Source organism: Contarinia nasturtii, unplaced genomic scaffold (genome assembly GCF_009176525.2).
Source record: "Contarinia nasturtii isolate CC-2019 unplaced genomic scaffold, AAFC_CNas_1.1 Cnas_scaffold_993, whole genome shotgun sequence".
NCBI lineage: Eukaryota > Metazoa > Arthropoda > Insecta > Diptera > Cecidomyiidae > Contarinia > Contarinia nasturtii.
The window spans coordinates 1,450,119-1,474,712 of NW_022198340.1; the positions used below are offsets into that span (position 1 = coordinate 1,450,119).

The 24,594-nt window shown below is 34.8% G+C and overlaps 2 protein-coding genes across 8 annotated transcripts in view; both read right to left on the reverse strand.

Moving 5' to 3' along the window:
• The window catches only part of LOC116343180 (probable serine/threonine-protein kinase DDB_G0282963), a 95,074-nt gene extending 76,803 nt beyond the window's left edge, over nucleotides 1-18,271 (reverse strand). For 2 of the 7 annotated variants that reach the window (XM_031771109.1, XM_031771103.1), the window contains exons 1-2: nucleotides 18,156-18,265; nucleotides 16,461-16,636 (exon numbers count right to left, since the gene is read on the reverse strand). The gene's annotated coding sequence lies outside the window, so the exon portion shown is untranslated. Of the gene's footprint in view, nucleotides 1-7,811; nucleotides 7,919-16,460; nucleotides 16,686-18,155 lie in introns of all 7 variants that reach the window. The other 5 variants (XM_031771104.1, XM_031771106.1, XM_031771105.1 and 2 more) reach the window with 5 other exon arrangements.
• Nucleotides 18,272-19,775: 1,504 nt separating this feature from the next.
• LOC116343196 (ARL-6-interacting protein 1 homolog) lies at nucleotides 19,776-24,179 on the reverse strand. The gene is made up of 3 exons (XM_031771130.1): nucleotides 23,942-24,179; nucleotides 23,366-23,737; nucleotides 19,776-23,026 (listed from the first exon to the last, which is right to left on the reverse strand). Exons 1-3 carry the CDS (start codon nucleotides 23,963-23,965, stop codon nucleotides 22,826-22,828), a joined length of 597 nt encoding a protein of 198 aa, XP_031626990.1. The 5' UTR covers nucleotides 23,966-24,179; the 3' UTR covers nucleotides 19,776-22,825.
• Between the last annotated feature and the right edge of the window lie 415 nt (nucleotides 24,180-24,594).

A 24,594-nucleotide genomic window follows, 5' to 3' on the forward strand; every position in this document is an offset into this window, starting at 1 on the left:
ATTCACGAGTAAATATATAAATTTCAAATTAAATTCCTATTTCGCCCTATCCAATACCGCCACAGACTCGCGCGGTTTGTTTGAATTTTGGTGATACTTTTCGCAATTCGGCTGTTGCCATTGCTACGAGATGCTGTTTGAAATTGAATGCGAGCAAACATACACACACACAGGCAGGCATAACGAGTGCCGTGATTATGTGAGCGGCTTGTATAATTATCATCGATCATATTATTAATATCATGAAAAAGCACTCGGTGCTATTTGTTTTACGATTTTTTTTTCTCTTTGTTTTGTTGCTTGCTATGTGTGAGAGTGTGGGTAGTGGGTACAGTGGTTGAGGTTTATTTGTGTCGGAGGGTTTGATTCATTGCGAGTGTGAGAGATCTGGATTTAGTTTTTCCATTCAATGCGGAAACATAATGCTCGTATAAGCATACTTAAAACAAGTTTCATGCGATTCAGTGGCAGAGCATTGAGCAAATAGATAGCAGAAGAGCATTGATATACTTCAAAAGTGAATGTCGAGGATTTTGTACGCAAAATGTGCGCTGATGTATTGGCAAACGAAATGAAAGTAGGAAAAGTGCCAGTCAAAAAGCTGCTGCTGCTATCGTAAAAGGTGCAATGTTGTCATGGTGATGATATATAATTTTCCTTCCTGCTTTTATTTGGGTTCGCATATTTTTTTTTATTCCACTCAATACCTAGACTCAATGGCGTTGCATATATTCCATGCCATGGTCTATATTTTTTTCCATGAGCATTGCATTTTCTATAAGTAGAAAAATTGTTTTTTTTTTCTACTTGCCACACACACTTTCGCATTTACAATGTGGTCGATGCCGAAATCGTTTACAGTAGGTTTCGTGCACATATTGCAGAGAAAAAGACACAAAAAAATGTCCGGAAAAAATATATATCGTAACGAACATTGAATTTGTGGTGACACAACCGATTCTATTTAACACACTCGGTACATACACATTTATTTGCAGCCAACGACGAACGCTGAACGTTATTCATAAAATGTTCTTTCTCATTTTGCACGTTTTTTTAGCCAATTTTTTTTATAACGCTTTCCGCAGTTAGCTCCCATTTCCTTTCAAATGCATGACAAAATGGAGCTGTGAATGATGAAATATTGCCTATTTCAGTCTCACACACTTTCTAGCCATTTTGAATCATCGATTTCTTTTCCGATCTGATTCTACATTTCATTCAAACCAACCAAATAGAAAATGGGCGCTTGATATATGACATTGTCGTCTCAATGGTGGAATCGACAACGAAAGGGGTAGAACGAAAGAGAGAGAGAGGTGGGAGGGGGATAGAGAGAGGGGGAGGAGGTAAAGAGATGAATGACAGCGGCGTGTTTCACATGCAGAGCAAATACAATGAATAAATCATTTTCGCAACATCATCAAACAACGTGCAAATGATGTGCTTTTTATATGCTGATAGCTTTATTTTAGAATCGAATAATCTCGAACATCGTTGGTAATTGAATTTCACTCAAATATATTTATATAAAAAGAGTTACCTTCACTGATATTTTTTTTCAAGGATTTTATGTGCCACACCTATGTAATATAAATGGGCACTGTGCAAATTACACGATTACCCTTTTTGTGTGAAAAGTATTCGGCGTGGCCTTGTAAGAAATAAAATCAATAAAATTAAATGATTTTCAATGTTTTCCTTCCATTTCAAAATAAATGTTATGGATGCTTTTCGAAGAATTCCTCTTGTTGTTGAGTCTGCTTAAAAATTCATTGATTAGATGAAACCATTAAGCTTCTTCGCTTCTAAATGGAAAATGGCCTAGAGAACAAACGTTAAATATATTGCGAAAAGCATGTGGTTTTGACGGAAGTTTTATGCTTGGTTGATAAGATGCCATCACACGCACCAAGCATAATTAAATTTCGATTTACCCACTGCTGAATCTACCGTAAATTCGGTTTAAGTGTGTTGTTCGGTACAAATGAAAACGAATCACATTGAAATCTCTGTGTGCAGTGTGCACAGCGTTTCGCTTCTGTTTGTGATGACTTGAAGTTTGACTTATATTTTGTCGTGTATGTGTGATAAAATCGACAAGAAGAAACCATGAGAATGGAGATGTCAACAGAGAATGCTTCCTCTATCTTAATTTTAGATAGAGAGCGATATATTTCTGTGTGTTTTTTTGTTCGAGCCTACAAAAGACATAGAGAGACGATGATGATTATTATTTGAATGTACTTGTGTCGTAAAATTTCCGAGTCATTTTGTTTGTTTTGTGGGGTATTTTAGTTCAAACGAAGTGTATATGCTGTGGAAATGAAGTAGCTTAATCTTTTGACATGTGTCGAAATCGCTCGAAATGTATGTGCTTGCGGCGTTGATGTCAATGGCATTCGCATTAAATTGACTGTATTTATGAATTTTAAATGCGTTGCGAGAACGAAACATTGCTTGTTCCAATTGCTATTGATGAAATGAAGCAGTTTCACATTTGTTTTGTATGTACATTAACACAGTCGATGCGTGCATGTCACATATAGACATCCCATGTATATTTGAATATCATATTAGTTGGGACTTTGACGCGCTTTCACGCAAATTCCCTGTTTATAATTAGAATTTCTAATTCGCACGCAATGAATCAAAAGTGTCAATATTTTTTCATGCTGTCGACAGAAATTTACACAGCAAACATGTACAAGGGGTGGTTAATAACGTCAAAGACTCCGCCACCGCTGTCGCCGCCGCCAGCAATGATAAATCAACTTTTATTTTAAGGAAAAGGTCGGAAGTCATGTGTGGATGAAATTCAATGTAATTTTATACAACAGCACTATATGCACTGTGAATTTCAATAGTTTTATTATACAAAGTGATAGTGAGTTGTGTTGGTAACAAGGAAAAGTTCTGTTAGATTTGCCGTCGCACCATGAAAAAAATGTTTGCACATTGTTTTGCCTAGTTTATCGCCCGCGTGACGAATACACTACACACACGATGACAGCCAAAAGACGAATGATAATACATCATTTTATTATTTTGGTTTTTATGACAGTGGATTTAGTGATTACATCGTACAAATGCACATAATTTATCTTATTTTCTGGCGAGAAAGAGAACGAAATACTCTGGGGAGAGAGGGAGAATGCGCGACAGACAGACATGATAACAAAGTTAATCTTCGAGTTAAGAGAAAATGTTTTATTCAATATGATGGTTTCCAGGACCGAATGCGTCTCTCGTCTGAATATGAATAAATATTTTCCATAGTTGCGACATCAGCATTGCACGATCGTCTTGTTTTTTTAGAGTGCCATCGAGTGTATGCACGGTGAAAATTAATTACTTGACAGTTTTTCGTTATGCCAAAAAGATAGAGACTCAAGTACTTTCGTTAATTAGTTTAAACAATCCAAGATAGACTGCAAGAGAGACAGAGAAAGTCGTTGCAAATGAAAACCCGAATGGCAATAAGAAATCAACAACAATAACGGAAAAGTCAACAAAAGTGTACCGTTGGAATCGCATAGCGTATTATGCACAACCGTAAGTTGCATAAATCAAACCAGATAAATTGAGTTTAGCGCATTAACGGGTAGAGTGAAACAGCGGTAACTGCCATTTAATACATTCCAACCTCAATGTTGTTTCATAATCAAATAAATTACCATTCTGATTATGAATGTCAAAATGTAAACGCACGTTGTTTCCATAATTCTTGTTACTCTCTCAGTCCCCGTATGCTTTCTGCCACAATCTCTCAGTCCCCGTATGCAATATTAAACTAATGCCACTTCGATTTTGAATCGAAACATTCGTCTATCTGCTTCCTGGCAAATAGTTTGGTTACGATGCAAATTTTCCACCTTCGATTCGCAAACAAAACGGAAATTTGAAAGTATATATCGAGCCGATTTACATTAAATAATCTGCGACCACAAAATTTGAATTTGGTGGAGAGTACGCTTTGGGATAGACAGAGAGTTCGACACCACACACACAGGAAACGAGTAGAGACAGTGTAAATGGAAAAGAGATAAATCGCAATCGATATGCAAATATCAAGTGGTTCTGTAATCCAATTTAATGTCTATTTGCCATATTGATTTAATACAGAGCTGAAACGACAACATTTTCTAATTCAAACGCAAATGACATTGACATCTTTGGAAATCCGGACACTGCATGAAAATTCAGCGCCAACGTTCAATTATATCGTTTGCCTCTTAAATCCAATTGCTCTTGCTTGTTTCCCTTTCTCTTTTTGCGCCATATCGCATCCTCTGCGATATCTGTGTGAAAATCGGAATATTCCGGATTTGAGAAATGCGACCAAAACTGTCAATTCAGCGTATAAATCGAAGGATTTGAAAATCCTGATGATGGTTACCAATAGTCGATGGTTTGTTTGTGCAAATTTGTGGTGAACAACGATCTTTGATAGCATTATTTGTTTGGATGCATGTGTGTGTGCGTGTCTTATCAATGTGCTTTTTAGCTCACACAATCCACCGACTCCAACTGGCAATTACTGTGTTTGATCGAAAAGACACTTGAGAATTTTAACTAGATGCAGTTTCAGATAGAGCTTTGCACAGTGCATACACCAATTTAAATTGGCCATTCGTTCAGAATTCTAAATGAAAATATGCAGCATCATTCGTGCTCCATATTCATTTAGATTGTGATATATATATTTTTTTCTCTCGTTTGACAGACGAAAAATAAATTTCAATTTTTATGGCGTCAGTTTGAATACGACTCATTCCAATTGCGATTCATATGCTGTGCAAGCAATATCAATTGCTTAGCAAATTTACACTCACTTCGCTCGGCGAGCGCCGTTCATTTCGTTGCAGAAAAGACGAGCTCTTCGATACATTTCGAATGATGCTTTTGCAACTAAAATAATAAAGTCTTCAAAGTTCATGGCAAATCGAGCAAATTGGCATTGTGACAATAAATTTCAAATTCGTAACAAACAACTTTCTTCGAAATGTCTATCTTTCGCTTGCTCATTTTACCCTTTCTCCCAACTTCAATCTCCATCGGTGCCGCTTGACTCACAGTCAAACGTGAATTTTGAATCAGTGAACAGAGTAAAAATGCCGTAATTTGTTTGATGCTACTACAAATCGTTTGTCTGCAGTATACGGATTTCATTGGAATTTATTCCTGTGCAAAGAAGAAGGCGAAAAAAGAATGCGAACCACTTCGAAAAAAAAAAACGAGTAAAGCATGAAAATTATCATTCGGTCGTGATATCTAACGGCAGCCAACGATTTGTGAATTCGTTACTGTGTATGAGCTTTGGCAACATTTTATACCGTAAAATGCTTTGATTTGCGAAACGACTGAATGCCAAAATCATCACACTGAGATTCAAGAAAAAATGACATCCAAATCCAACGAAACGAGAAAAAGTTTCACATACGAATTGTGAATTAGTCTGACTCCGGTTCTCTCTGTTTAATGTTTCTTCTCTGCCCCCCGTTTTTTGTGCTCTGCCGACCAAATGAAAAGTGAGAGATAGAGAGAAAGCTTTGAATCACTTCGTTTAAATAAATGAGATTGCTTAGTTGGTGGAAGTGCTTTTTTTGTAGCTCCACTCGTATAAATTAATATTTAACTTATGTAAGGGAAAAAAGATGGTCGACTTCATTAGAATTTGTGCTGGAAAACTCGGTGAAACGAAGAAATACACATTCGTTGCGATGGAAATATACCAGTCAAAACAAAATGTTGAAGAATTATACTCATAAATTGTAGCAAAGCAAAACGAAACAACACGGAAAATCCATGCGAATAGAACAAATTGAAACAATTTTTTGTGGAATTCGTCGAAGGGGGTTTTTTCGAACTTTTTTTAAACCTTCAGAGTAAACTCTCAACATTTTCATAAAATATTCGAGATGCCTTTTGTCAGAAAACTTTTTTTTTTCTTTTTCTGAAACCACACTTTTTCACTACGAGCAGTATTACAATTGTTGAAGAAAGAAATAAATGTATAGAAAATGAAGAAGAGTACAAAATTTTAACGACATCAAAGTAAATAAATAAACTGTAATTATATGCGATGTGGAAGTGCATCCAGTGTGATAAATTCTTGAGCGCATCCGATTTTCTCCTTTTGCACAAGAATAACAAGAGATTTACAACGTTATGACTTACACTTAATTAAAAGATATGCACACGAATTTATATTCGAACAACACACAAACTGACTGAAAACAACTGATTCGCTTTTCCCGATCTAGTTGGGCCAAAGTAACAACACTCGGTGTACGTTAAAGGATTCGGTTAACTTGTGTTTTTTGGTTTGTGGATGCATTTACAAAAGTAGCATGGTTTATTATTATTCAAACAAAATTGTATTTATTCAATAACAGAGTATACACAGAGTAAATTTTATGTTAAATAAAAAGGCTTCAGACGTTAACTGCAGTAATAAAGCGATGTTGATGATGCTGTCATTTCATATGCCCAAGAGAGCTTTTTTCTATCAATTAAAGTATCTGAATAAATTTACGGAATAATATTATTAGTATTTGCAATATGCAAATTTCACGTGGAACATATAAACTTCCGCAAATATATTGAATGAGAATGAGGGGGCTTGAAGCCGTTAAGAGTGAAACCGATTTAAACATTCAAAATGCAACATTTCGTCGTTCAGTCTATTTCATTATTCTAATCTGTGCACTTATTGTTACACCAGAGATTTCCAAAGAAATATATGGGCTTTTACATGCACAGTTTGGGAATTGCATTCGGTAAAGATTTCAATTCAATGTGTCTCGCTTGATTTGCAGACATAAATAATCCAATATAACTTGTGTATATGTGCTCTTATGTGTTTTTCATTTGTCATTTTTAAACCATGTATGCAATTTCTATTTATATAAAGTTCAAGGTTTCCATCACCACCGCCACTGTTCCAGCACTTCGAATCAAACACACATGCAACATCAGGGAATAGAACATGTATGTGAAAAAGGAAAAAAAGTCAAAGATCAAAGTGGAAAATGCTCGAAACAACATTAATAACTTATTCAAATTCAAAGGGACAAAATATCTCATTTATTTCTCTCTTTTTTTCGTTTCGTTTACTTGTAGGGTGCATTCACTCATATTTACTCGATGATTTGAAAGCGTTTATGCTGCTTCTTTGGACGATACAGTTCAAGTGAGCTTATTTTCAAGAGGTTTCCGTTATGATTTCTCGGTTCGAGAGCAAAGTCGTCATGCAATGCACATTACTCAAGTCAATTTTGTAATGGCACATACCATAAAAAGAGAGCAAAAGAGAAAAAACTGACATTCAGTCGGAGCCACAACTTAGACAGTATAGACACACCGTAAAAGAGGCAGAATATGGAGCGTGATTTAAATGAAAGAGGAAAATATGATAAGAATGAAGAATGACATATGGTGTTGAATAAGCGAATGAATGGTGTTTGGTGTGCGCCGCTTGCTTTCGTTTCATGTTAAGTACACAAGATAAAATGCAAATGGAAAAAGATGGCCATGAAGTAGCGGCAACAGCTCACGCATCCTAGTCAACCTATCTCAATATCCATTATGAATTCCGAATAAAAGTATAGTCGTTTCCAAAAAGATCTGTGTTGTCAAACTAATACAATGAATTTCGGAACGCATTTCCATTCAAAAGTACACAAGGCTCCTTAGTTAAACGTGCCAATTTGGTTTGAATTTTGTTGAGGGTATGTTGTTTGTTCAAAATTTTGACAGTTCGCTGTAACAGATCTTATTGAAAACGACTATACCAGTCAAATATTTACATTTGATGTCTTCTTTTTGCACATTTGTCAGCCGATGCCAGATTTTTTTTTCGTTGTTGTTCTGCGCTTGTCTTCTTCCGATCAAAAAGTGAAGTGCACGAAAAAACCTGATGTTGAGCATGAAAAAAATGTACCATTAGCATATTTAATAGCAAAAGTGGCTGTCTGTTTGCTTTTTCTATGCATCACTTATCGAAAAAAAAGCAGAGTGTCTATTTAATGTCATTGGAATTGATTGCCTGATCAAAGCCAGAGAAAAAATTGTGAAGGAGCTCAAATGATAAGCTGTTATTTCACTTCCTCATTCTTTTTCTCTCGCTCTCTAACGAAATAGAGCCAGTATCAATCGAAACGAATTCGATTCGTTTGTTTATTGTCATTGGGTTTTGTCATGCCCATCTTGGAAAAAAGCCATTTATCAAATTACTTAAAAAGGAACGAAACAAAGGACATTCTGAAAAATTATTGACCGCATTAAACATTCAATTTAATCTTTTTGCGTTTGCAGTCAAAAGTTTTTCGAGCCCTCTTTATTTCTTCATTTCGATCTATATTCGAGTAAATTTTTCATGTTCAATCTTCGCCCCCCATCAATTTGTAATATTTAATGAAGGTCTTTGGTTTGAGACTTTTTATTACAAAAATTGTTTCGTTCTGAGAAGTGTTCGAGAGTTGTATTGTAGCCAATTTATCAGGGGCAGATTCCACCGATAAAAGGTTACATACCATGTATGGTGCAGAGGATTTGAGTAAGTTTTTTTTACTCTAATCACAAAGAAATGGACGGATATAACATGGTCTGAATGTTTTGCAGACGTTGAAAAAGGATTCGCATTTATATGATTTTTTTGTGCTATTTCTATGAGATTTAAAAAGCCGTTCATTCAGAATTTTTAATCCGTTTAAGTACTTTTTGGTTTTTGCTTACTTTTTTTTTTGTCTACGCCAAAAGCGTCATTCACATTTTCCCTCTCTCGCATCCTTTTTTCTTGTTTCGAGTGACATTCTAAAAAAGAAATTAAAGCTCTCCGCTTTTTATGCGTCGGAAATTTGCCGCTATTCTCGCACTGTTTTATATTAAAAATATAAAATTCATGTGCCAATATTAATGATTTTATTTTTTGTTTTTTTGCAAGAAAATGTCGCTTTGTGCGAATGAAATGAGCGTTTTATTTGATGATTTTAAAACAACAAGATGAAAAAAGAACCCACTATCGTTACGATAAAAAAACGCTGTAGTGTGTTTATGTGTCACTGCGTTCATCTGGTATATGTAATGTTATTGCAAACAACTACTTAACCGCTTATGTTGTCGAGCAAAATCATTTTTGTTTAAGTACATCATATATAGTGTACACACTTCAAAGTGAACAGTCAGAACTTGAACTGTACGCGGCCACTGCTGCTGTTGCTGTTGTGTACTGTCACGTTTTTATTTGCCTTTGAATGAGCTAAAGCAGTAGAATATAAAAACAAAAAAAAAAACAAGTGTGGTTGAGCGCGTAGAAAAGCATAAAGTGCGGGATTTAATGAATATAGACATCAACGTTCTTTGTTTCAACGGGAAGCAGTCACTTTTTCATCTCATGCTTAAGTCTCCGTGAGGCAATATTGAATCTAAACGTATCGCACAGTACAAACTACACCACCGTAATACAATTTTCCTTTAGCCTCTCTCTCCCTCTCTCTCTCTTTTCCGTGTCTCCGGCACTTCATCAACTTGAACGCGCTTGTTGAGAGGCCATATACTTTGTTGCACACTTTCAATGCGGCATTGCAACTTTAGCATCTAGTCTAGGACTCTCGGTCTGCCCATTTAACAGCCTATTATATACGATTACCGGAGGTTTTGGACGGCTTTAATTCTCTCTGTGTGTACAATGTGCATGTAATCACACCGATGCGGTTTTCTTTTCTTCATCGAGGAATTTAATTTTCCCAAGACAAATGCCATTTTCGTTTCGGAAATGGAAAAGAAAAGAATCACCCGAAAAAGGAAAAATCCGGAAAATATTTCGATTTTATACTCATACAAAGACAAAGATCTTTCTTTTTTTTCGTTAACAAATAAAAAATGTCTCTGTTCATTGCAGTGACATTTCTTTTGCTGCTTTCATGCAGCGCATTTGTCCTTTCTTCAATTGTTTTCATGTTTTACGAACCGTTAATCAAAACAATAAACAAAGTAAGTGCTTCCCACAGAATCAGATTACCAAACAGAAATACACGGAGCGTGGTCGGTCGTTCCTTTATACCGTATCCACACTTCCTTTCTTATTCTCGTTTCTTTTTTGTCATTTTCTTGTGTTCTCCCATGCACCGCATCATTATTGTAAAATGCTTTGGCGAAAAGTCGGTCAACAGGACTTTTATATACAAACAAGATGAAAAATTCTTTTGTTTTAATCAAAACGGCGATCAATTTTCGATGCCATTATTTTACATTATACATTGCTACATTTTTTTCTAGGTTTTTTTTTCTCTCATAAATGTTTTAACCAAATTACATTTAAAAATCTTCGAATTGAATTCATCTATGGAGAATATGATTATATTTCAAGTGGAATTTGTATAAATTCCATTTTGAAAGGCATTTTAGTCTGTCATAAATTTCTTGTGAAAAACCCCCACCTTCGAGAGATAAAGAAATGAAGGGAGACCGAAAGATTATAAAAAATAAAGAAAATAATGCTCCTTTTGTGATATTTCTTTTGTTCACTCTTTTCGATTCAACCCCTTTGAGTCTTTTTGTTTTTTCATGCAGAACAAAAAAAAAATTGAAATGAAAAAAAAAGCTGAACGAAGAATGTAATTAAAAAAAGAGAGATTAATCGAATCATTTTCATTGTGGGTACGTTGAATACATTAATTGGAGCGAGAAAATGGATCAAAATCGTGCAACAAATTAACCGATGTGCATGTGTTGAATATCTATTTTTGATGCAAAATGATGGTGTATTGGATTAGCCCGCACAATTCGCTTGCACGTAATGAATTCGCATTCTCTCGTTCCCATGTAAAGTGATCAGTTTTTCTGAAATGCGTCGCTTCATTTAAATCGTTTGATACATTGTGAAATGTTTCCACATGTTTTCACATGATGGCATCGTCAGACCGACACGATATATTATATATATGCACAGTAGAAGCATCGTATGCTATTCATTATTTAAGTCAAGTTAATATATTCATTAGCAATTGCTCATTAGCAATATGTTTTCATTTTATCGGTTGTGTCAACGCGTCACTGATAGCAGACCGGTGTGTGTATGGTATGAATTTGATGCGTGCGCGCGCAAAAACCTCGAACGCGATGAGACAATACCGCTGAAATGCTTTTTCATGGTAATTGAACTCCATTTAATTCGGTTCATCCTTGCAGTTCACTGGCAAAGTGATGCGGTAATGCAATAAATTGCACACAACACCAATATAGCATTATTATACGTTTTATTCAATGGTAAACTGTAAAACACAACTTTTACACATGTATGTAAGTGTGGGTGTGGGTGTGGAATATAGGTAAAAGCTGAGATAGGCGTCAAGTTTAACGCTACATTGCCATGCATAAATTTTCATAATAAAAATTCAATGTGTGCAACACTTTCAAAACCGCTTGGCATTTATTAAAATATCCAAACACCTGTTTCCATAATATATGATTCTGTCCTTAAATGCGAGTGAAATGTTGTCATTGCAAACGATGCTGATGCATCAAAGGAATAAATTAAATTGCTATTGCTTGTGTTCTTCACTCAATTTGCGTTCGGTGGCATTTTCCATGGAGTGTACGGAATTTTATGGACAAGAATCATGTGTACAATGTTTTCAAAAATGCGACAGGCATTCCAAAAAATCACATTCAATTTTACACAAGAAAATACCAGCTAGATGGTAACGAAATCTTTAATTATATCTCTCAGAGAAATATGTGAAGTATTCTGCTGATTGACATAAAGCGATTAAGTGATGTATAATAGTTCCGCCCATTTTTCTGCCGTTCGTACCTCATTCCCGTATGAGCACCTTGCATATTAAATCTTGGTGTGCCGTATAAATGAAAAATATATGTATCGATTGACTTGACACATCTACATTTCGGATTAAATATGTTAGTTTTGATTATTGTCGAAAATGTAATTGCTCGCTGTTTCAAATATGGTGTTTTCACGTCGGGAACCATATACTTGGGGAATTATATACTTGACTGTCATTTTATCTAAGTTGCTTGAATCGATCGAAAGTTTATTTCTCGTCAAGTTTATGTTTATTTCAGGAAAAGCCTTCAACACACACCGGCACAAACTTACATCGATGGAATTTATGTTCAACAGAAATAAATATATTAAATAATAATACTAATAAAATGCAATGGAATCATGTCATAATGCTTTACCGAAAACATTTGTCGCAAGCACTGTGTTTCAGTATGTGCGCACACATGCTCTTGAGTGTAGCCATCATCAGCTCAATATTAAGTACACACACGCCTCTCCAATATTCTGAGCGATGCGACGCACAACCAATGCATACATATGACAAACAATGGCAACACGAGCAACACCAAATAATCTTCTCATAAGCCAAGCGCTTTGCAAAAGAAATATTTCTCAAGTACGCAGTTCTCATCTTACACACGCCACGGTCCATGGAATGTAACAGAGATATTGTGTGTGATACACAGACGAATATAAGCCATGGCACACAAGATGAGAAATGCTTCATTTCATACGGAAAATATTCTATTATTTTGGTTTGTCTCTAAATGAATAGGAGCAACGGCATACATCGGGCTCCATTTTATCCCATTAAAATTTTCCACAGAAGAATTCTAATTTATTTCTTATTATTTATTATGAAAACGATCCTTGGATTTCAATCGTATCGCTGGTGTTCATGTGTGTATGCAAAAGCCGATCTTAACTCTGTTCGAAGCGCCGAATGAAACGTGCACTATAAACTAAATGCGAGATAATGTTCAACATTGAAAAATGACAAAGAGTCACATAATGTATAATTACTTGCAATAAGTTTACCATAAATGAAGGCGCGAAAGGGAGCAATGTGCATTCATAAGCATCGGCTGAAATTAATAGCGTATTCATGGTAAATGACTTGATTAAATCTATTGTGCTTTTTTTTCATCTTCTCGGTCGATTTTAAACAAAAGTGATTAACGAGAAATTCATTTTGTTGCCAGCAGCGCCACATTGAATTAAATTGAACCACAATAAAAATTTAATTGAGAAATTTCATCGAAAAAAAGCCCGTACTTCAATCAATCACATTTACATGCAATGTGACGGATATGATAATAATTTTCATTCGAATGCATTGATTGTTCAAATGGGCTTTCGTACTTAATTTTGAAATGCGCATCCAATCTCAATGAATTCAATTAATTTCAAAGTGGATATATTGCATCACAGAAAAAAAATCGTTTTTTTGTATCCACTTTTCCTCTTCTCGTTCTACCGGTTGACTTTTTTATTAAAAAAAGGTCTCCCGTATTATTTTTTCGCTGATGCTGTCGAAACTGATTTTATTAAAGCTCTCAGGATACCTTTTAAAATACTATGATAATTTTTGTTTGAATTCAATTTTTCCGCATGTCCTCATCTCTGCTTGGATTACTGTATAGGGTGCGTGCCTGAAGCGAACAATTTGAAATAAAAATCGCACAACAAAGTCGCCACACAGGCTTTAAAATAAAGTTATCAAATTATGAATATGACTGTGTTTCCACTTTATCTCGGCCGAAATGATGTTAGGCGTACAGGAAATAGCATATTATGCTACATTTGCTATTTTTTTTATGTTCTCTCTCTCGCTCTCTCTTCCCCAAAATTTAAGTGGATTTTTTGTTCATCAGAAGCAAAAAAATCACATCTCGTTCAACGAAAAATTCATTTCGACTAGCGCTGGAAGTTAATATGAGCACGCTTTCATATGCATGAACTGTTGACAACTTGTGAATATAATATGAACATTGTCACCGAGTTTCCATTTTCAATATGCCAACATTGTGTAACATTTTCACTTGTACCATCATGGTTCGTTTTTTTCCTTTCTTTTTTTTAAAACTCTCCGCCGCCAAAAGCATCGACAAAAACGATTCATGCAAGTGAATCGAATTACTTTTTTTCAAACGCTTAAATATGGAACAGATGACGCCGCTTTCCATCGACTTTTTCCACAAAAGAACCGACGTACCCGCAAACTTTACATCGTAGATTCGATATAATCTCGAAACCAAAAACTGATTCCAAAAAGTGGCCGAATTTCCGACTCTATATTAAGATGGGATTTAGAGACGCAATTTTAGAATTGAAAGTTTTCTCTTGCATACAGAGCGCAACAAGAAATCAACGGTGGTGCATTTGCAAAGTGGTTTTCTTAGCTTAACCGAATCCCATTTTCATTTAATGCGATGAGAAAAGAGTTAAAAGCTGGTCCATTCATTCGGTTTATATTGCCTATAAATCAATGTTAGAATTGGCCTCTCTCTCTCGCTCTGCTCTATTTTAGGTGTGAAATCACGCAATTTATGATTTTTAATATGCAATATGAACACCAGGGCCAAAAAGAACAAAAAATATGCTGAATATGGTTGAAAAAATTGTTCGCAGTCAAAAATTCATTGAAATGGAAAGAGATGAAAATTGTTTACTTGCAAACATATCACAAAAGCTTTCGACTATCATAAACACCATCATAGTTACATTATCTAAGTATAAGTTCGCGATTTATCTGTTTTCGTCAGGGATGATTGCACGCTCCATTTACACCGTTAGTTAGTAAACATTGAAAGTTGAACACGGAGATGGAAGAGCGAAGGACATGAGGGGAACGAAAATCGAGGTTGAGAATGAGAAAGAGCAATGTTTGCTTATGCATATTCAAAATGGTGTATAATTCAGTTTGCATGGCATATTCCACACAGTTTGACATTTACAGGTCAATAGCAATAGCGATAACAATTCCCATTGTACAAGATAACGACATCGACATTTGATCCAATAAACGCTCGAACAAACATTAACAAACTGAAAAGATAAAATATTCAGTTGTACCTTTGATAAAATTCCACAGATGCCACACACACAGACAGACATACTGTCGATCCATTTTGTCGGCGATTATCTTTTACTTGTGTTAATTTTGCCCGAAACATATTATTCATTCATATATCATCCGAATAATGCTTTGTTTTGTTCGTGTAAAACAATGTGCATGAACAAAAGATGGCAAAGAGGGCAAAAAAACGGTGCATATAAATTTGCCTAAAATTTCGAAATTACCAATCAATGGTAAGAGGCTCATGGAATCGTTAAATAACTATGAAAAATGGATTTCAATCTTTTTTTCGTAAGTGGATTGAATTGGTTGGCCTCAGGTGTAGATCAATCACAGAGATTGATGCATGGAAGTCAATTAAATTCGTTTCGTTTGCTGACTACCCCGAAAATCAATCGAACAAATAATTGAGTTGTAGACGCTTTTTTCTCATTTTAATTCCATTTTCATACGATTTGCAAGCAAAATCACCATTTTGCTTACGGCTTACAATGGAACAATATGAACAATTCAACTTGTTTAATTTATCAAAGAGATGAGTTTAAATTAAACAAAGCTTTTTTGAGAGAGGCTAATAGAAAGACAGCATAAATAGAAAATAAATGTTAAAAATGGCGTTCATCGTTATGCTTGACATTTACGTCACTCATTTACGAAACGGGACTATATGTATCTCATGATTCGAATGAGAAGTAGTGTGTAACACAGTGAAAATCTTTGCCATAAAGCGAACATCATATGAATAATTAATTGGATTTCATTATACACAATAGCAAAAAGGATCGCCTTTGCCACACACACACATATACAATTCACTTCAACTATTTTCATGTGCGATCACGTACATATAACGGGCGCGTTCTACACAATGACTGCTCCTTTCCACGTCCATGGATACATTCGGTGCGAAGAACGTGTATATGTTTTTGAGAAAGAGACAGCGATGGGGAAAGGGAGAATGTATGTGTGTGTGTGTGCGTGTGTGTGTATGCAACTGAGTGTTCATTTGGCATGCGATAGAAGGAAATCCAACGATGGAAAATGAAGTACGTGAACGATTAAACAGTGAATGGTTGCATATGGAATCAGACAACTTTCATAAATGTACATGGTTCAGGTCATGTCGGCTTTTACTCATTCTCTTCCATTGATTCACATACAATAGATTGAAATTTGAATGTAAAGCGCAGTTAGGCTCAACCATACACGCCGTCACTACTCAATGATTAAATAAATAATTGAGACTGAGACATTTTTATATATGTGTGTGTGTCGCGCTCCTTTCTCATTACTGTCGTACGTTCTTTTTCCTATCCTTATCGGCATTCAGTCTCTTATTCGGTCACGACGTTCTAAGTGTGGTGCGTTGCGCCAAGTTGATTTAACATTTGCATATAAAGCGTCAACGTTTATTATTCATTACGACCCACTGATACACTGGAAACGGCTATAAAACTTTTAATACCGTTTAGCTCGGGCAGTTTTTCGCTCTTTCATCGTTATCGTCGCTTATTATGGGTGCTAATTCATAATACAAAACATGCAACAGAATAATAAACATGGCAAAATTACCCGAAAAATTATAATGCTGCTCCGTCAAGTGGATTTGTTTTATTCCGAAAATGGGTTGCCAAGTTGTCCCGTGCACACTTCGTTTGCTCGTTCTTGTGGATCGTAGTTTTTGTTTTGTTATTTTACCCCAGTTTTTTTTATAAATGCAACACTGTATTTGATTTTGCAGTCTGTCTCTAATTAGACAAAGTTTTAAATTTTTGATATTGATTAACATTAATAACACTAAGTGGTGAGAGACTCATACACACATGCATACGTCAAACGCACGACAAACAAAATTTCGGCAGAGAGTTTCTACTTCGTTTATTATGATTTATGTTTTAATCTGTGAAACGGAGAGCTCGAAAGCTGCCACAATGTAGAACGGTGATTACTTGTGATAGAACAGCCGGGAGGAATTGGAAAAGGGATTTTAAAATGTTGCACGTACGAAAAATTTCGTGTACATACGCACGCAACGCAAGAGTGACGATGAAAAACCTCAATTACCGAACCAACCCAATGGCATCGACACGAACAAACAATTTTCATTGAAAACAGCCCACCCGAAAATCGATGGAGAATGGGAAACCCTTTTTCATTATACATTGGCTAAGTTGTCTATCTCTCGTCTCGTATTCAATTTCGTTAACGCTTCACACCAACTTTCCTCGTGGCGTTTCACTCATAGCGGTCTTTTTCTTCTACTCTTTTCTCGTCCACAATTTCATTTTAAATTACCTGTTCGCTATACAGGAAACAAGATAATTGCATTAGATTCAAAATTGGAGAGAGAGATAGAAATTAACATTGATGAGCCGAGTGGCGAAAAAAACGAAGCTTTAGAAAATGTATTGCTTCATTCAATTTCAGAAGAGAAAATAAATGAATAAAAAAACGATGCAAATTAAGGTAGAAAGAGTCGCCTCGTCCGCCGGTTAAACAAATACATACCAACCGATTATGGCCATTTATGATGATCGAGTTCATGGAAAATGAATATGACAACCAACCACGGCAATTTACTCTCGGATATGCGAGACAACGGAAGGGGCAAAAAATTGATATGATATTCCCGCTTTTGAACGAGATTGATTTGAATTAAATAGGAAAACAGATCATGCTTTTGTAAATTAAAAAAAAACATTGAAACCCATGACACAGTCGCTATCTAATGGATCTTTTAATAACATTAATTCGAAGCTTGAAACCGTCGGAAAATTGAGTTGCCTATGAATAAAGCAAAATGTCAAAAGCATTTCCAGCTGAAGCGTACATGAGTTGGCTCTTTTTTTTTAAACCGAGGATCCCCTTTTTCACATTTACAATCGCTTGTGTTTCTATGCAGTTATATTGACTTTTGTCGTCGTCGTTTCAAAAGTGAATACGAGTGTAATTAAATTTATTATGCATTTTAAAATTCGTTATGCGTGTCACACATGTGCCGAACTGTAGTGCATGTAAACAAGTCTCTCGTTCTCTGAGTGTATGTCGTTTCTTCAATCGTCAAAGCACTTTTAATCGAATGAAAATCGATTCGATTGTGTAACCATTTAAACATCGAACATTTTTTTTTGAATCACATCAATTTAAACGCCGCCAAAAAAAAGGTTCCAAAATCACTACTTCATTAAATGTATGCTTTTTTTGTCGAATTTGAACTGGATTTTTCGATTTTTATTTTGGTTCAAAAATACCAAAAAATTTACGTACTATTTCACTTTAAGCTGATTAACTAGCGATATATTTGATACTTAAGCAAAAAAATGTTTACCATACCACACTCTAGACTGTTTGCTTGGGATGACTACTTTGATCATCGGCCAAACTGATAATGAACTGAGATGCTGAGCGTGCTGTAGCTTTTATCGACGGAAAACGGTTATTTGTTTCCCTTAAACATTCCAATCTCTCTCACGACCATGCCCTCTCTGGCAACTTTCGTTCTCTCTGTTGTTGGGGAAGTGGATAGACGATTCCAAAGGATGGAAAACGTGCACACTCGACGAATGAGAGAAAGAGAGAGTGTGTGTCGTTTTGGCGGAGAGGAAATTTATTTGCTATGTGTGTGCGAATGTTGTTACCAACCTAACATTTTCAAAAAGAACAAACACAAACATTGTGAGACAGATGCATCGAAAGACAGCAGCATGCGAATGGATGCCGTACCAATGAAACTAACTGCCATCACACCGAATCTGTCACACAAAGTAGAAAATATTCGTCGTTGAATGTATGCCAATGGATGAGTTTGCATTAAATGGATAAATGTTTGCTAGTCTCCATATTACTATGATGGAATGAAAAAAAAAGAGCGCTCAATGATTATGTCAGCACGAATTTCCATCGCCACAATCGAAACGGATGGACAAACAATGGTGCAAAAAAAGAATCTGTTGAAGAACGGATTGTGCAAAATGTACCCCAGCGACGAATGGTTGCGAAACACGCATTGGAGATTTGATTGTCGTCGTTGCCGGTGCCGCACACTCTGCGCTCTCGAATTTTGAATGCATGGCCAGTAACTCCCTTGTGAATCGCCGATGTGCTACTGTGTATTACATGTGTGTATATTCGTGTTTTTGGAGTTGATTACATCGGAAAAAATCTGGTAGATATAGCTCACTAGGACATATTTTATCAGTAAAAGGTTGACGAACTGCTGGCGCACACGAACATTTTCATAGTTTTGGTGGAATAGTTATTGGATTTTATCTACGTTATGATGAATATTGAAGCGGAGATGAAGTCGGTGGTCCAAAACACAGACTGTGTATAACCATCGCTCAATGAGCGTAACTAACTAACCATCATAGAAATTACATTTCATTTAATTACATTTCAATGACAAGCATTCAATAAACAATGTGAAATCGAACAAAATCATGTCTTCCGATTATAATTTAGTTTGTAAAGTTTTTGATGAGAGAAAATGCACACAATACAAATTCCAAAATCATTCAATGAAATGACAGATATTTCCCTTTGCCATCCGCCTGTCTACCTGAAATAAAATCACTTGCATCACGTTTGGTGCTGCTATTTATTGAGACAAAATGAAATAGTGAATAATTTTGGTTTAGCTTTTAATATCAATTCTATTTATTTATGTGTATATAAAATGAAATGCACAAGACAAATTGGTTGTTTTGTTGTTGTTGTTAATGTTGTATCGTTTATAAAGTTCCTTATTCTGCGTTTATTAAGGTCATCGTATAAGAACGTGACCTCTTCTTGATTTTTTTATTTTAATTTTACTTCATTACTCATTCTATTGATTAAGTGATTATATTTGAATAATATCATTTGTAAATTTTTTTTTGCTCTTTATTAGTTGTACACAGTTTGATAGTATATTTGGATTTTGCTTTTTTTTTTGTTTTGTTTCGTACTTGATGGAGGGGTAAAAAAAGGATCAGTGAGTATACAGTAAAATTGATTATCTTATTGAATCACACACAAATCAATCGTAAAACTTAAAAAAAAACCTCAAAGCATTCGATTATATCAATTACGCATTAAAATGCTTTGTAGCAATCGTTTCACATCATCCATATGTGACACAAAAGACTAATGCTCATTTTTCTAAAACGAAAACAATAGCCTGGAAAGCGCTTCTTTTTTTTCTTCAAACAAACAAAAATTACAATATCTCCAAAATGGAACAAATCATTTCATTGTTTTTTTTAAAGCGATTTCGAATGATGTGCTGTAGGATAACCAAAAATATTTGTTTAGCATCACTTACACAATTAAATATAAATATAATGATTTCTAAAATACATAAATATTCGTTTTAAAATATAGGTACTGGTACATTGAATACGGTAAATATCGATATCGAAACAAACCAAATAACATTGCAATTAGTCTAGAAAAAAGGAAACGTTAACGTTATGCTACCTAATTTGCTGACAAATATTCATTTGTTATAAATTTTATCTGTTTTGCCGAAACAAAATGCCAAAGTACGAGTGCGATTCAACCAATCGACATCGGTCACATTCAAATCAGGGATCATTGCAATTTGCGCGTAGAGATAATTGAACCAAAAAAAAGAACAATTTCTAAAAATATCTTCTTTTCATTCGATACACTTGAATCGACGTAACATCGAGTGGAATTGGCGCCAATATCAAATATTCAGAGAGTTCAATTGATGACCCCCAAATCAATGAGAAGGAGACACAGTCCATTGTTTATGAATATAGTGACCGTATATTGAGTTAACTCTCTGTTTTTCTCTCTCTTTTGTCTGATAACGTATGCCGCCGCAAATACAATTTTTCGAACTTTAACATTGTAAGTAATATAAATCAATAAAATTAGGTACATGGAATCATAATGCACTTATAGATATATACACATAAACAAAGTGGGCGAGAAAACAAAAATAAAAATTCTATCCATTTAAAAAGACGGTGTCAAGCGGGAGCGGTATGAAATAGAAATTAAATAAAAATAACTATATTGCAAAACCAATAGTTTTTTAATTGTCGAGCGCTCATTTCATTCCTTCTTCGTCAAGCAAATAAACCCGAGCATGAGATCATTTGGCGCATTCTATTTTGAGATAGAGGAACAGAAAGAGATAATATATGGCATTCTTTGGATGATACATCTAGTATAGTGTTAGTTAGTGTGACAAACATTTTGTTTACTTTGTCGTCATGCATTTAGTACAATTTTGTGATAATCTGCATGTTCGGTTCGGTTTGGTATTTTATTTGTCATTCGGCAAAATAATTATCATCTGGACATTTATTTTATTATCAATTTTTAATTTATTTGTAATTTGCGATTTCATATTCTTTGGTAGCTGCAAATAACAGGCCAAATAAATCAATTAAGAATGCAGTTTGCCCTTTCTCGTAATCTGTATTTTGTTTTTATATTAAAATGCGATAAAAAAAACATTGATGGCCTGCTAGCATTTGCCGAATTATTACAATTTATTTTTAGATCTTAAATTTTTAAAGATTTTGCTTGGTGATGAATGAAAAAAGCAGCAGCTTTTGTTTACATTTTTCTTCAAGAAATGATGTCATCCATTATCAAGAAGTCGAAAAAAAATCATTCAAGTGGAATAAAACGTATTTTAAAAATGCGCGCAAATGATAGGAAAAAAAATACTGGACACAAACACGATTATTTCTTCGTTTTACAATCTATCAATTTGATGGAAAAAAATCAAATTTTGTTTTTATGTGAAAAATGCAGCAAACATTCTCGTCCTTCATATTATATCAGTATAAAAAATGTTCAAATATTTTTAAATATATTTTGTTCAGGGCATTCGGTGCGATGAATTCATAATCAATAATTGAGTATGTTCGATAAATTTATTTGATTAACTTCATTCGGCGCACTTGCAGTACAAATATTCTGCAGATGCGTTTTAAAATTGATCTAATAAATTCTCCGGATAAATTCGACCATTGATGATGAATTCATCGTGCGCAACGTCCCGAATATGTTTCCAAGAAAGTATTTCAATAATATTTTTTTTGTGTATCGATTCATTTGTATGTTTGAGATGACAATTATTCAAATTTGTTCATAACACATGAGCAGCTAATGCTTGAATAAGTCAGTTTACGTTTTTCGAGTAGTAAATTTTTGTGGTTGTTTTCTTTTGTACGGGAAAAAAATGTCATTTAGCTATATAAATACGAATAGTTAGAAAAGTTTTGTTATATAGATTGGGTGATTCCTCTATGGAATGAGGAGCAATAATTTTTATAAATTTTGAAAGAAAGAATCCCAAATGAAATGTACAAGTGTTGTACATTTTCAAGTGGAGCCTGATTTTTTGTTTACTATTTTCTATAAATATGTTCCATTTAAATATGTATGTGTTCCATTGTCTGGTTTCTATAAACGAAAAAAGAAAACGTTCTCTAACAATCAAATTTCATCGTACAATGCTCTCAAATGTTTTGCTCTGTGTGGGTCATGTAAACATCATTTTATAAATTATCAAAGATTAAATGTTATGAATCACATGTAATATCTTTAATGTATTTTTTTAGTAGATTTTTTTGTCTCTTTTTTTCTTGTTAAATAATAATTTACGTCTAAATTGTGCTGTAGCATTGAAAATCACTGCTCAACGCACGCCATTACGAAAAATAAAAAAATGTAGCAATTCATGCGATGGTTGCTTTGGTTTTTCATTTTTTATTATTATTATTTTTTTACTGTTTATCGGTCTATGTGTGTATAAATCGGTGTTGTTATTATTGGGCCGTTGATTTTTTTTTATCATCGGAAAAGCGGAAACGCATTTACGGACATACACACACACGCACACAAATTGAGAAAAATAAAATGATTATTGGGAATGCAAGGTGCGTCGAGCGCGTGCTTAATTATTTGTTCGTTTAATTTTTCTTGATGGTTTTTTCTTTGATTTGTTTTACTTGGTCCAGCAATTTTTCGATGACAATTTTACCGACACCATGACGACTGAGACCGGGGAACAATGCAACACCGAGTATAGCCAAATAGCTCAACAAAAAGTTGTCTATGACTGAGCCAATATAGGCGAGCGCAATAAAACCACCAGCAGCGCCGAGGTAGTACTGTAAAGGAGAGAGAAAAAAAACACACATATATATAGTCATAAAATCAAACACATTTTAGCAATTAACAACACGAATCAATTTAATAAAATTGCGCATCGCGCAACAAATTACGCGCACCGCAATTTCGAATGATACGTGGTACAATATGAATGAAAAAAAAATCACAATGAATTCCATTTTCTAACTCTCATCATGTACGTGCCAAGAGACCTTGAGCTCATGTAAAGCATGATTACGTCATCAAAAAAAAAAACTTAAATGGATTAAATTACGTGGAATTTTTCTTTAATCCACATAAAATCACATTTTTCGTTAGAAAAAAAATTGTCTACTCACCACAATTGTTTTTTCTTCTTTCGGTATGCATGCATATTTGGTGATACCGCATACTTTCAATTTGATGGCTAAAATTTCGTTGACGACCTCTTCGTAGGCCTTCTCTTGGGCGCCAGTCCAATTTTCTGGTTTAAAAATGATTTTCGAAACGATTGGATATCCATAATCAATAAGAATGCAGACGACACCGATGACCCCGACCAATGTCAACAGCGACAAATTCAAAAACCATAAAATCAGGAACAAAAATGATATTGCGCCAAATATAACTCCTGGATAGAATTTCTTCTCCCATTTTAGCACGGAACTGAGAAGTAAAATTAACTCTCGATGCTCTTCCAAGTCATGTTTTAATTTATTAAACTCTTTTCCCTAATTCCATTCAAATTTTGTTTGCATGTGTGGATAGAGAGAGAGAGAGAAAAAAAGAAACGAAAACGAACGAAAGCAGAATCGGTTAAAAATCAATGCACAGAAAATTAACGTAATATGAATCACTTGGGGGAAAAATCGATAATTCTTTTTGCGTTTATTTTCCCTATGCACAGCCCTATACCATGTATGTACGAATATTACCTGCTCAGTATTTGCTTCGGCCATTATGTTGAAAATGCGCAAAAATTCAAATGGAATGATTGGTTCTGAATTATTGAAAACTTTTTAACAAAGAATATTGATTTGAATTCACTTCACTCGCAACGAGATTCACCAGCACAATTCGAATTTTTCACTCAAGTTTTGTTTATAATTGATCGCAGTAGTCGCAACACCCGTCTTAATGCGTCGATTCAATTCTTTCAACTGACTGACAGTGTATATGCGTACAATAGCGTCGCTAATGCTGTATTGGTGCCAGTTGTACTAAAAACTACAATAAACCGTTGGCTTGTATTAGTGCTCACACTCTCACACACACTCACACACGCATACATACTCATGGCACACTGGCGCTTGCTAATGAACTGCTGTTTTTGTTTTGATTATTGTTTGGTATATATTTAACGCGATGGTGCCTCGATTCCTATGTAGTATTGCCAGCGCATACATTTATTGATTTTAGTACAATGGCGAATTCAATAAGAAGAAACACAGGGCGTTTTTATTCAACTAAAAATATATTCAATCATAATCAAAATGCTACAAAAAAAATCACCAAATCCGGTAACAATCGACGATACATCGAAACACTTACAAACTAAGGCATATGCATACTTTTTGTCTATTTTTAA

Bases quoted from the DNA above. Each gene is read 5' to 3' on its own strand.
- LOC116343196 (XM_031771130.1), bottom strand. From the start codon at position 23,965: ATGGCCGAAGCAAATACTGAGCAG. The intron at 23,738-23,941 runs GTAATATTCGTA...GAATGGAATTAG, and splicing joins CCGAAGCAAATACTGAGCAG to GGAAAAGAGTTTAATAAATT. The intron at 23,027-23,365 runs GTGAGTAGACAA...TCTCCTTTACAG, and splicing joins AAGAAGAAAAAACAATTGTG to TACTACCTCGGCGCTGCTGG.